The sequence below is a fragment of the Bison bison genome, unplaced genomic scaffold (genome assembly GCF_000754665.1).
Source record: "Bison bison bison isolate TAMUID 2011002044 unplaced genomic scaffold, Bison_UMD1.0 scf7180017864374, whole genome shotgun sequence".
NCBI classification, from domain to species: Eukaryota; Metazoa; Chordata; class Mammalia; order Artiodactyla; family Bovidae; genus Bison; species Bison bison.
Window position 1 is genome coordinate 1057894 of NW_011494946.1, and position 14400 is coordinate 1072293.

The 14400-nt window shown below is 41.7% G+C and overlaps 1 protein-coding gene across 1 annotated transcript in view; it reads right to left on the reverse strand.

Moving 5' to 3' along the window:
* KCNH8 (potassium voltage-gated channel, subfamily H (eag-related), member 8) overlaps nucleotides 1-14400 on the reverse strand; it is a 492651-nt gene that overhangs the window by 299843 nt on the left and 178408 nt on the right. The window contains exon 2 of the mRNA XM_010856748.1: nucleotides 13534-13767. Within this exon, the coding sequence (XP_010855050.1) occupies nucleotides 13534-13767 (234 nt within the window). The remainder of the gene's footprint in view (nucleotides 1-13533; nucleotides 13768-14400) is intronic.

Consider the following 14400-nt stretch of genomic DNA (forward strand, 5'->3'; position numbering starts at 1 on the left):
AAGAGGAGAAGGGAATGACAGAGGATGAGATGGCTGGATGGCATCACCAACTCGATGGACATGAGTTTGAGTGAACTCTGGGAGTTGGTGATGGACAGGGAGGCCTGGCGTGCTGCGATTCATGAGGTCGCAAAGAGTCGGACAGGACTGAGTGACTGAATTGAACTGAACTGACTGAGGGTGTTAAAGTTTCCTGCTAGCATTTTATTTCTGTCTCTCTCTCTCTTTAGGTCTGTTAATATTTGCTTTATATATTTTGGTGCTTCTATGTGGGTATTTATATTTATAAATGTTATATCTTCATCATTACGTACTGCTCCTGCTTATCTTTCATGACACTTTGTTTTAACCTTTCTGTCTATTATGAACAGAGCCATGCAAGCTTTCTTTTTGCTTCCGTTTCTATGGAATATCTTTTCCCATACCTTCACTTTCAATGTATGAGTTTAATGAAACTCATTAAAGTAATGACTTCTGAGTGAGTCTCCAGTGGACAGGCTGTAGCTGGGTCTTACTCTTACCCATTCAGCCACTCTATGTATTTTGACTGGAGGATTTTGTTTGTTTACATTTAAAGTAATAGGGGATGCACTTAACGCCATTTTGTCTATTATTTTCTGGCTGTTTTGTACTTCCTCTCTGTTCATTTCTTCTTCCCGTTTTCACTTCCCATGCGATTTGGGGACTTTCCTTAGTGCTATATTTAGATTCCTTTCTGATTTCCTTTTGTATATTTACTATAGGTTTTTGCTTTGTGATTGCCATGAGGTTTACATATAATAGCTTATGTATATAACAGTCCATTTTAAGTTGATAGCAACTTACAAGGCATTCTAAAATTCTTCATTTTTACTCCTCCCCGTTTTATGCTTTCCATATCACATTTTACAAGTTTTGTTTTATTAATTCTCTTAACAAGTTATTATATGTTTAATTAATTTTACTCCTTTTGTCTTTTAACCTTCGTAGCAGTTTTGTAAGGGATTACTTCCCTACCTTTATATATTTATAAATATATAAAAATATTTATATATATATTAAATATATATGTAAGGTATGTAATTTACCTTTTCCTGTGAGATTTTTAGTTTCTCATGTCTTCTTGTTATTAACTAATGCCAATTTCTTTTCAGCTTAAAAAATGTTCTTTAACATTTCTTGTAAGGCTGGCTTAGTCATGATGAACTCCTTTAGCTTTTGCTTGACAAGGAAAGTCTTTCTCTCTCCTTCAGTCCTGAGTGATAAACGTGATGGACAGAATATTCTAAGTTGGAAGTTGTTTCCTTTTACACTTTGAATATGTCACACCCTCCCTTTTGGCTTGAAAAATTTCTGCTGAAGTCTGTTGATAGTCACATGGGGTCAGTTATTTGTAACAATTAATTGGTTTCTTGCCGCTTGTAAGATTTTCTCTTCATCCGTAGCTTCTGACATTTAAGTTACAGCGTGTTTTAGTGTGGGTCTCTCTGGGTTCATCTCTTTTGGGATGTGTTTTTCTGGACCTGGAAGTTTGTTTCCTTTTCTAGGTTCAGGAAATTTTCAGACATTATTTTTCCAAATAGATATTTTTTCTCTAGCTCTTCTCTGGGACTCCCATAATGTGAATATTACTCTACTCGATGCTGTCTTTAAGTCTCTCATCTTCATTTTTTTCCATTTTTTTCCTTTCTGCTGCTCTATGCAGGTGAGTTTCATTATTTTCTCTTCTAGTTTGCCGGTCGACTCTCTTTCTGCATCACAGTCTGCTGTTGAACCCTTCTAGTGTGTCTCCCAGTTCAGTTACTGGGTTCTTCAGCTTTGTGACTTCTGTTTGGTTCTTTCTTCCAGTTTCTGTCTCTGTGTTGAAGTTCTCACTGTGTTCACCCACTCTTCCTCTGAGCTTGTGAGCATCTTTATGATCAGCACTTTGAATTCTTTATCAAGTAGATTACTGATCTTCATAGAATCAAAATCCTTTTTCTGAGATTTTGCCTTATAATTCTGTTTGACACATACTTCTAAGTTTCTTCACTCTACCTGACCCTCTGTTCTTATTTTTATGCATTAGGCAAAACTGTTAACTATCCCAGTCTTAAAGGGGTGGACTTGTGAAGATTTTTTAAACTCGACTTAGCTCTTTGTCTCTCAAATTTCTGTGATTGTCTAAATCATTTGATTTAGCTTTGATATGTCTCCTTTATGGAGATTATGCCAAGACATGTCAGTGTCCCAAAGGGAGGAATCTCACTTAGCACCTAGTTTTAAGTTGATGAGAAAACAAAGCCTCAAGCAGCAGCTTTTAAAGTGTACATGTGTGCACAGGACTTGTGGGGCCACAGCTGTAGTCACTATGGCCTCCAAGGCACATCTGGAGGCGTCACATGGGCAAAAGTTACACGTCAGGGCCCCAGACGAGTGTGCAAGTGCTTTTCTGCAAGGTCTCATTGAGCTGTAGTCTCACTGAGGCCGTGGGAGTGTGACACGGTGACCTCTCGCTGCTTAATTCCCTGGGAGCCCTTCCTTAGATCGTAGGTGTGGGGGAAACTGAAGCCCGTCTCTCAAGCTAAAGCTCCAGGACAAGTAAATAAGTGTTTTCTTCACAGAAAGATGGGTTATGTGTGTGCAGTTCCCTGGGGTGGTGGCCGCCACAAACAGCCTTCCCAGTTGTTATAGTCCCATGGAAGTCAGCAACTCCAGCCTCCCGGCCACCAGGGCGAGGGGATCAAGGGGTGTCCCTGTGTGGATACGATGGCTTTAGCAGGGCAGCTGGAGAGTACGTGGGTGGGGCTCAGAAAGGCAGTAGGGATGTCGGGACTGCACACACCTGTGGGTTTTAGTGACACAGCAGGAGAATGGCTTGCTGGCTTCAGGATGGGAGGGAGAGAATGTACTGATGATTCATGCTCGCTAACCCCATCTGGAAGCAGCGTGGTGTTGCAACTGCCCAAGTTCTCTGACTTCAGCAAGGCAGCAGGACTGTGCTTTGTAAAATGGCAAGAAGTGTGCTCCTGGGGCAGGTGGAGAGTGTAATGATGGCATCGGTCAGCGCCTCTGTCTCCAGGAAGAGTCTCACCTGCCCCCAGCCCTTCAGCAGAGGCTTTCACATTAGCAGATGAGTCCTTTTCACATAGCCTAGATGCTTCGCACGGAGAAGGCAATGGCACCCCACTCCAGTACTCTTGCCTGGAAAATCCCATGGATGGAGGAGCCTGGTAGGCTGCAGTCCATGAAGTCGCTAAGAGTCGGACACGACTGAGTGACTTCACTTTCACTTTTGACTTTCATGTATTGCAGAAGGAAATGGCAACCCACTCCAGTGTTCTTGCCTGGAGAATCCCAGGGACGAGGAAGCCTGGTGGGCTGCCGTCTATGGAGTAGCACAGAGTAGGACACGACTGAAGTGACTTAGCGGCAGCAGCAGCAGCAGATGCTTCACAAACTGCTGTTTCTTCACTGGGTCTTGGGGTGTGTGAGATTGTATGTGAGCTCTCTGAAAAGGAAATCTCAGTTTGTTACAGCACTTTGGGTCCCTTGGACATAACCTCCATCAGTTTTCTTAGCCAGGCATTTTGGGGCTCATCTCTCTGGTGGCGTTCTCAGGGGCCAGGGTGTCTGATGTGGGGCCCTACCCCTTAACTCCTCCAGGAGACGCACTGGATACCCAAGGTCCCTCCCTACTGTGAGTCACTGTGTCAGGGTAGGGACTTGGCGAGATCATGGCTCTACATTTCCTACCCAGCTTGGTGTGGCCCTTTTAACGTTTCATGTAGCTTTCAGATCCTTGTCAGAGGGAAATGATCCACATGTGGCTAGCGATCTGATGTGTCCACAGAGGAGGTGAGGGCAGGGTCTTCCTATGCTGTTGTCCAGGACTCTTCTCTTCTTGGCATTAATCTTTCCAGACATTTTACTACGGCACGTGAAAATCAACTAGAGAAATGCGAAGTGCACCAGTGAGTAAAGAGAGTGAACAATGGAGAACTGCTGGGGCAGCGGCAAGGTGAGCATACGCTTCTGCGTTCACGTCATTTCTCTGCCTCACAGTCTCTCCATCTGTAAATGTGATGTAATTCACGTTTACTTCGAAGTCTTATTAGAAAAATTAAATAAAATAGCATGTGTGCTTCGTGGCAAAATATAATGAATTAATTATTACTTAGATTTTGTGTCTCACTTTTATTAATGTTAAATGTGTAATAATGGCATATTGAACTTAAATATAAATAAAGTATATTTATTTATGATTACCTTCTGTTTGAGCTAGAGATCGCTGTTTTCCATAGAGAACAGTGATTTAAATTTCTTTTGCTTGCAATTTGAGTAAAAATAACAGAGCCAACTTAAAGAAAAATGTTAAGCAAGCAATATTTCAGTAGGCATATGGAAATGAATGAAAAATCTTGAAGGTGACATGAGTCTGTGAATTAAGAGAGTTTTCCACAACTCTGTCAGGCTCAAGATTCCCTTCTGTATCAAACACTTATATTTCCCTCTTTTCTATTTAGAACTGAAAAATTCAAATTAAAAAAAAAGAAACCACCTACCGACAATACACATTATTTTCAGAAAAGTGACAGCCTATATTATTAACAGTAATATAACAAATAAAAGTGAAGTTGTCTCTGATAAAATAATAGACACCTCAACATAAAATGTGCAGGTGTGACTGACTACAGCAGAAGATGTCATCAAAAGTTGGACCAATACGTGGAGTCACTGGGAATGCGACGACTCCAAGCACAAAACGCATTCAGATGTGCTGCGTCTGTGACAAGTATTCTGAGTCAGTGACAAAGTCTTCTGAGATGGTGAATTCAGAGCAAGATAAAACTCAGTCTTCTCTCATTACACTGTGGTTTTATTCTTAGAAATTCAATAGAAAATTAAAGCCTTCCACAAACACACCGTGTGTTGAGTTCCTAGTTCAGGTCGTTAGCAACCAGGGTTTGGCTTCCTGGAAGCCTGGCAGGCACCAGGAAGTCACGCAGTGCACAGCGCTGTATTATAAACTGCGGGCAGCACGTTGTACAGCAGACCCTCACGATTTACTCTTCTTGCACAACTGAAACTTTACATCCACTGAGCACCATTCTCCATCTAGCCCTCCTCTCAGCCCCTGCCAATGGCCATTCTAGTCTCTGCTTCTTTAAGTCTGACTACTTGAGATACATCATATAAGGGGACCATAATAGACTTACTTCATCTAGCATAATTTTAACAGGTAGATCTCATGTAAGATGTTCTTGCCACAAAAAACAAAACAAATAACAAAAAATCAGAAAAGAACACAGGAAATTTTTAGATGATGGATGTGTTTAGTACCTTATTGTGGTGATGATATCATAAGTATATGCAAATGTCCAAACTCATCAAGATAGACACACGAAACATTTGAAATGTTTTGTCTACCAGTTATACCTCAATAAAACTCAGAAAGAAAGAAAAACAGAGAAAATGAAGGAAGGAAGGGAGGGAGGTAGAGAAGAAAGAAAGAGAGGGAGGGAGGGGGGAAGAAAAGGAGGAAAGAGGGAAGGAAGGAAACCAGGAAGGAAGAAAGAAGGAAAAGAAAGAGAAAGCCAAGTCAAAACTGGGCAATTTTTCAATTGCAAGGCCATCCCATATGACAATATGTCTAGCATCTGTAACTCCTGCCCGTTAAATGTCAAAAGTACCCCCAATTTTGAGTTAGAGGATTTTTATACATTCTAGTTTCTTTACTCACAATCTTAGGCAAGTGGCTTAAATTCTAATCTGCTTAATGTAAATATAACCACATGTTATAGGCTGACTTTTGCCCTCCCAAAAGAATAAGTTAGAATCCTAACCCACACTATCTCAAAATGTAACCTTATTTGGACACAGCGTTACTATGGAGACAAGATGAAGTCATTAGGATGGGCACTAATCCAATAAGACTGATGTCATGTTAACGTGGGAAAATCTGGACACAGCCACCCAGGCAGGGAGGATAGTGTGGGGAGACGAGAGCAGAGATCAGGGCAATGCTTCTACAGAGTAAAGAACACCAAAGCATGCCAGAAAACCACGAGGAGCTAAGGGAGAGGTACAGGACAGATTCTTCCTCTTCGTCCTCAGGAGAAAGCACCCCACCTGACCCCTTGGTCTCAGAATTCTAGACAAGCTTCTGCTGTTTAAGCCACTCATTTTGTGGTCATTTGTTATGATAGCCCTAGCAAACTAACATATCAGGATAATATTTTTACAAAATTAACTGTATCATTTTAATTTCCTTCTCAAATCTTTGTTGTCTCACAGCATTTCTCTTCCTGTTGAGTCTACTTAATGTAAAAATAGGCCTGAAAGATAAGCGTTCTGCAGAGGAGATATGCTAAGATACACATCTTAAGGTTGGGGTTTGTAGATTCAAACATGATGATCCTCCATGACACAGAGATGATGTAATTTTCCACCATTAACATTTAGCCAAGAAGCTAAAGTCTGGAAGAAGGTGAAGACAACATAACCTCCCAGCCGGTCCATCCTCAGCTGGAGGGATTGTGAGCAAGGAGAAGAGGCAGAGTTAATCTCCTGTCTGTGAGTTTCCACAGTTTGAGCCTGGGAAAAGTGGTGTCTGTGTAGTTTTCTTATTATTTTATTTTTTCTTTTATTAAAATTTTATTTTTTAATACATTTTGAGGTTACTTTCTATTTACAGTTATTACAAAATATTAGCTATATTCCCCTTGTTGTACAATACATCCTTGTAGACAATCTTATGTCCAATAGTGTTTCAATAGTTTTTTGTAAACACTGAAGGCAGAGAGACCATTTACCTTCTCTCTGGGACTCTTGAGAGAAGCTGATTGCCAGGCTGTCTGTCTCCCAGCACGAGAGTGCCTGATGCCTACTTTCGAGGAAACAAGACAGTTTTAAGGATGTGTACTTGGAGGCTCTACTTGCTTCCACGTGTGAAGGATGGGAGGGCTTACCTGAAGTATCTCTAAGCCTCCCAAGTCTAGCAATATGAGTGTAGAGAACAATAATAAAGGCTTTGATTTGTGGCGTGATGAAAGGGGAGGCAAAAATGGAGAGAGATCTACTGTGGTTTCAAGAGCAAAGGGAGGGTGAAGTCATGTCGGGCTCACCACCAGCCATAATTTGCAGCTGTAAACACTAAAAAGAGAGCATCAGACAGATGGGCCAGGCATGAAACAAGGAATTTACAAGCAGTTAGGGGGACCCTTTCTATAGTATGCCTCGAGTTCAGATAAGCTCCTCACATTCCAACCATGGAAACAGAAATTTGGAGAGAAAGAAAGGAGAAGGAAATAATTAAAAAAAAAAAAAAAGAGCTTATATACCCAAAGCAATTATACTTTATCTAAAGAGATATTTTAAAAATACAGCAGTGGTAATGGAAACATTGGTTTTGAAATTTCTCCAATCCTTTCACAAAATTAAAGTAACTAAGATAGTAAAATCAGAAATCCTCAAAATATATATACAACAGTGTGTCCCCATAAAACTGAGAACACAGGATGATGGGCAACACCAGCCAAGAAGCTTGACCCTTGCAGGAAGAGCAGCTTTATGAGGAAGAAAAAAAGAAGGTAAAAAAGAAGGCTCGTAATAGCTCTAGAGTGTGGGACCTCATAATCTGTCAACAGGTACCGACTCCCCAAAGCAGAAATCCTCTGGAAGTAGAGGGTTCCACACACAGATCTGAGGACAATTAAAACTAGCAGAGAGCTTCCCAGTCCCGTTTGAAGATGAGTAAAAATGGGTTACAGAAAGATAGCATGGTGTGGGAGCTGTCTGAGCATTCAGCGCTTTCAGAAAATTCAGCAGAAAGTTTTTGTTGGATGTATAGAATTCACCAAGGTATGGAACTATTAATATAGTGAGGATAAAGTGTGGGAACCTGAGCTTTACTTGGTCAGAGCAGGAAAATCAAATAACACTGTGAAAGAGGCCCTGACTAGGAAAGCAGACCTGGCTCAGAAAGTAGCAAAAAACTGCAGCTGGATGGAGAAGGCATCGACACGAGAACTTTGGGGGAATGGCAACGGAGCTGCAGAGTTAGGGGTGTTTTCCCGGCACACCTCTATTTCCAATATTCTTAAAGGTGAGAAGAACGCATCTTATTCAAGCATGACAGCAGAACAGGATGAAAGAAGAGATAAAGAGAAGCTTATTTGAATACAGATGCAGAAAATCAGAGCGAGTGAGTGAGAGTCGCTCAGTTATGTCTGACTCTTTGTGACCCCATGGACCGTAGCCTGCCAGGCTCCTCTGTCCTTGGAGTTCTCCAGGCAAGAAGACTGGAGTGGGATGCCATTTCATTCATTGCCACAAAAAGTCAAGACACCCAAAATATTCCATAGGCACACAAAGCCTAACTATTTCAAAAATAAAAGGGAATTTAAAGAAGCAATTTTCAAAAGTAAAAGGCAATTAAGGAAAATAACTGAATCGGTGTATGCTATGCATGAAACAACAGCATGAATAGCATACACTGATTTAGAAAAGCTCAGGAATAAAATTACTAGAGGATGAATTCTACGTCTTCAAAATCCATATGTTGAAGCCCAAATCTCCATTATCGCAAAACATGACTGTATTTGGAGATGGGGTCTGTAAAGACATAACTAATTTGAATTGAAGTCATAAGGTGGGCTCCAATCTGACTGGTGTCCTTACAAGAAGAGGAGATTGGAACAAAGACACACAAAGGACGACCACAGGAAGACAAAGAGAGGAGGAAACGGCCATCTCTAAGCCACGGAAAGAGGCTTCAGAAGAAACCAACCCATCCAAACCTTGATTTGCAGCTTCTAGCCTCCAGAATTGTAAGAAAATAAATTTCTGTTGTTTAAGAAACCCAGTCTGTGGTTTGTGATGGAAGCCCTAACTAAGACAGTAGGCAAAAGAATGATAGAAATAATATGAGCTAACTGAGCTCAGGAGGGGACATAAATGAAAAGACAAATAACTGAAGACTTAAAGAGAAGAAATACAGTGTGAATAGATACACCACAAAAGGAAAGGAAAGAAAATACACTGCACAAGTAAAAACAATGAAAAAGAAAAATTAAAAAGAGAAAGAAAATAATATGTACAGAGGACAGGCAAGGATCCAACACCATGTAATAAGTAATCGTAAAGAGGAAAATCAAAGCAGGAAGACAGATCAGTGATGATTAAAATCCCAGAAAAATGTCCAGGTAAAAGGGACTTAAACACTACAGGGCATATCACGCATCAGGAGAGAAGAATCTGACCCCCAAAATTCTATATCATGTATCAGTAACCTGGATGTAGGCTAAATCCAGCCCACTTCCTATGTTTGTAAATAAAATCTTTATTGGAAGACAGTAACATGTATTCGTTTATATATTTTCTAGGGTTGTTTTCAGACTATGATGACACAGACGGGTACTTGCAACACAGGCTGTATGGACTATAAAATTCATAATATGCATAATACTTACTCTCTAATTATAGAAAAATTGTGCTGATTCTAGCCCATGCCAAGATATATTCTAGTACAACTATTAGATTAAAATAAAATGAAGAAACAAAATGAAATGACAGGTAATGAAGTGAAATAATGAAATAATTACTTCAACATCCAGGACAAAACCCCAACTCAATTAGCAGCAGTTTTAGAGTAAAACAATACTCTATGAAAGTCCATGAGAATAAACACAATTGAGATGGTAAAGTGAATAAAACACAAACGAAAGGTTTAATTTTCAGCAAACTGGTCTACAAGTACGAAAGACCACGGTCATACTGTTATTACACGCAAGAGTTCAGGGAAACAGTTTCCATGTGCTCTTCCTGAGACGGCTCAGAGAATAAGCTTCTGATACCCAAGACATGATCAGAGACACTGTAGAACGGAATCTATGGTGATCATGAAGCATATTTCACTGTAGCATTAAGGCTGAATGAAGACAGATAGGCGTGACAAAGTGCATGAAGTTGTACTGAACGCTCTGACAATGTAAATATAACTGCGGAAGAGAGGAGAGGGGAGGCACGCAGACAACAAGGTAAGCAGACCGCGAGTGCTGTGCATCCTACAGACTTAACATCAGGTGGTACTGATAGTACATCCCTTTCAGTTATCGAGTGGGGAGAAGAGCAGGGAGAAGTGGCTCCTGGTGATACTGATATAACAGTTCTTATGATAGGAAACGAGGAAAAATCTTTAAAAAGTGGGACTGTATAACATAAACATCTTATATAAAAATAACTTGGAAAAAAAAACCCAAAACTTTCCAAATAACAACAGCAGTACTTCAAAGAGAGATAGCAAAGAGAAGAGATCACATTCTGGAGTGAACACAAATAATCTGTAGGGGATTTATTGAATTGACCAAGTGATACTGTGATGGAGCCACGTGACGGACAACTGTGAGAGAGTAAGATGGAGCCATATGATGTCCTACTATGTAATACTATGATGATGGGCCCAAATGACGTAATGCTGTAACTAGGACGGATGCGTATGATGTCCTACTATGTAATACTCCGTAGTCCTATGATGGATCCACAGGATGTAAGGCTGTAACTGACTAGGACGGATGCATATGATGTCCTACTATGTAATACTACGTTCTCCTATGATGGATCCATAGGATGGAGTGCTGAGAAAAGAATGGGTGACTGCCACTCAGCATGTGTTGTTCTGCAAGGTACACGCCATTGTAAAGGATATTGTTCTGCAAGTTACAGAACAGGGCGCAAAGTATGCTGTGTGTACGAAAAGGAGGGAATCACACAGTATAACTATCTCTGATATTAAAAAAAAACAAGGAGAGGATAAGCATCAACTTGACAAAATGGTCTCCCGGGTTAGCACACCCACACATCTGATCAGCCACGGTGATGCCTTTTGCGTATCGGCAGAACCAAAGGGAGCAGCTTTATGAGAAGACGTCCTAGTGGCACTATTTCTGGTACATAGGCAGAACCTAGGGGGTTTAGAGGGAGGACAGTAACGAGCAACGTTAGCTCCTGCACAGAAACGTATAAAACACGGCTCTATGTTAGCCAGAGAAGATTCTGTGTATTATGTTTATCTGTGAAACTAGCTATCCTTCTTAATTATTTCTTATTTTGTAAAACCTTTATTCTTTCTTGGTCCTTTAAAGTGTTGCCTCCAAAGAGGTCCAAGAGCAGTGGGCATTTTTATGACAAAGCAGGTTCAGGAAACCCTGCTGGGGGTTCACTCCCACCTGAGCTCTATGTTTCCACACATCTGGCCTCTAAGGTCTCCATCTTTTGGCCTTGCCACCTTCTCCTCCTCAGCCTAAACCTTTCTCAGAGGTGCCCCATTCGGATATTGTGAGAAGGTGTAAAAAGGAAGAAACAAGTGGATTTGCAGAGACCAGTACAAGGCACCTAAGAAAGGCAAGTCTGCAGTCAGCAGATACTTCAGAAGAAGCTTTTCCTTGTCCGTTTGTTCACCGGATGGCAGTTTTACCATTCCCTACCAGTCTGCATTCTCAGGATGGCCTCCACTTTCTTTCATCTCAGGCCCTCTCTCCAAGGATTGTGGCATTGTTAGAGGGAGCTAGAAGGCTTCTGCTTTATCATATGTGCAATGCAGGCCTGATCTGCTGACACTGAGAAGCACACAATGGCCTGGACCTTCTTGCTGGTGCCAGAGAATCGGGTCTCCTACTCCTCCCAGAGGAGTGCTCCTTCCTGGTGCCAGAGAATCGGGTCTCCTACTCCTCCCAGAGGAGTGCTCGCCAATACTTCACGACCACCGTGCATCCAAATTTCATACCCTCGAGGAACGTCCTCCAAGGATAAATAACTCTGAAAAGGGGATGAAGTTCCACGTTCAGATTCCGAAATCTCCTAAAAATGACCCCAATGTTGAGTGTTAAAGAGGCCTGAGATGATGCTAATTGTCCACAATGCCCAGGACAAACCCCACGACAAAGAATCACTGGCCCCCAGTGTTGACAACGCCAAGGCTGAGAAACCTTGAATTAGAGTACAATTTAAACGTTGTAAAAAAAAGACCTAAGAAGAGAGTGACTCAAACCAGATGGAACAGATCTGTCTTTGTCTAGGACGGGAAGGTGGGCCTGTAACCACACGCAGCCTCCTGACCTGCCGCTGCTCTGCATTCGTCCATGCTGCCATCCTCGACAAACAGTCAAACCTGGCTTTCCAGCCTTGCCTGAACATCCCGACCCTTACGTAGGCGCTTACCGGGGTTGTCATAACAAAATACCACAAACGGGGTGACTTAACGACAAACTTTATTTTCTCATAGTTCCAGACAGAGGCTGGACTTCCCAGATCAGGGTGAGGCCTCTCTCCTTGGCTTGTAGACAGCTACCTTACGGCTGGGTTTCCACACGACTTTTCCTCTACATACACACACTCCTGACGTCTCTTCCTCTTCATAGAAGGACACCAGTCATGTTGGACTACGACCCCATCCTTAGGACCTCACTTAACCTTAATTATATCTTTAAAGGCCCTATCTCTACAGCCACATCAGGGATTAGGGCTTTTTAAAAAATGTATGTTTCTTTTTAATTGATTGATGATTGCTTTACAGGATTAGGGCTTTGATATATGCAATTTAAAGAGACATAATTCAGTCCACAACACCACAGGAAAGGATAAGAGAGACTATAGGGCAAACAACTTCATTTTTTAGGGAGTTTGCTCAGATACTGCATAAGTCATTCTTCTTTCACGTCGTTGCAGGAACCCTGCAACATGCCAAGCTAACTGCAAAGAAGGCTGGGGAACATTTTCTTTAGCTTGACGGTCATGTGCCCAGAGAAATAAAACCCAGGGGGCTATGGTACTCAAAGGAAAACTATTAAAGACAGAGAATTTTAGAAACTGGAAGACACGGTTTGCTCTCAGCTTTGATTTGGCTTTTCTCCAATATGACGCCTCCTGGATTCACTCCCCCTACCGCAGGATAATGATAGCTAGAGCCACGCAGGAGGGAATAGAAGCCGTATCCATCCCTAGATACTTTCTCATTTAGGAGACCGTCACAAAGCCACACCCATAAAAACACTTGGTATTTCCCCAGTGGCAGTTTTGAGTCCAGGCACATTCACTCCCACCCTGAGACACTGTGTTTTCTCATTCTGTCTCCAGAATTTAAGAATGGGGAGAAAGGCTTTGTGGTCAGGAAACCGGAAAAGAAAATACCTACACTCATATCCTTTCAATTAGTTTTTATGCTAGCAGACATTTGAATCTCCGTCCCTAGTGACTCAATACTTTTTAAGTGTTCTTTAAGATGGAAAACTATCTCTGGATAGAAGATCATCTGTTACTATATTAACAACCATCATATCTGATATATATCTTAAGTATGACCACAACATAATAGTAATACACTCTATTTTAATATATATTAACTCAGTTAATATGTTGATTTTGTATAACTGTAAGTTTTCTAAATTTTCAAGTAGTTTATGCTCTAAGATCATTAAGCCTTAATGGGAGTTACGGAGCAATCACACCAATGGCAGTTGAAAGAAGGTGACGTTTCACCACTGTCCAAGGAGCCCCCAACAAAGGAGGTCAACTCACCATTCTTCTTATAGAACATAATTTCTCCTTTGAATTCTGTTTTTTCCTCCAAGGACTTTTCTATTTGAAGCATCAGTTGTTCATTAGTTTCAACTCCGAACAGGAATTTGCAGCTGCAACTCTTCTGCATGACTTCTGTTCGGGCAAATCCGGCGAGCTCACAGAAGCCATCCGAACAGTAGACGATGGGGAAACCCTTGGCCACCTGGGCGTTGGCGAGGATGAAGTTGCTATCTGCAGACCACCAAGGAGAAGACAGTCAGCAGGTAAACAAGCGTGAGAACTTCACAGTAAGGAATGATGAGCACATATATTTAGCTACTGGTACCTAAAGTGCATGTCCTGATGTGCTGGGGAAGAAAGGAGGCACCCCAGAACATAAAACGGCATTGACCTGCAGAAGTGTGCGTTAGCGTCAACTTCCGCTTGCACTTGAAACCCGCCATGTTAAGAACAGAGTATTTCTTAGCCTGCTTTGAGGCATTTACCATCTAGGTAGCAGGAAGGGTTGGTGTTTCTGAACATGGATTCTGGTTGACAGCTTGAGTCTGCCAATTGATAAACATATTATTCACATTCTAAACCTCAGTGTCCTTAGGTTTGATTTCCCTAAAAGCAGACTCTGAGACAAGGATGAGTGTCAGTATTTCACGTGGTTGGTGATTCCAGGAAGTGAGGAAGTGGGCAGGGCAGTAAGAAAGAAGGGAGGCAATAAAGGGTGAGACAGAAAGAGGTTTACAGCTATGAGCAACTGGGCACTGATTTGCGGATTGGGTGAGCGGGTGGGGGGCGCTGATTGGTGGATTGGGCGGGTGGGGTGTGCTGATAGGTGGATTGGGCGGGTGGGGTGCACTGATAGGTGGATTG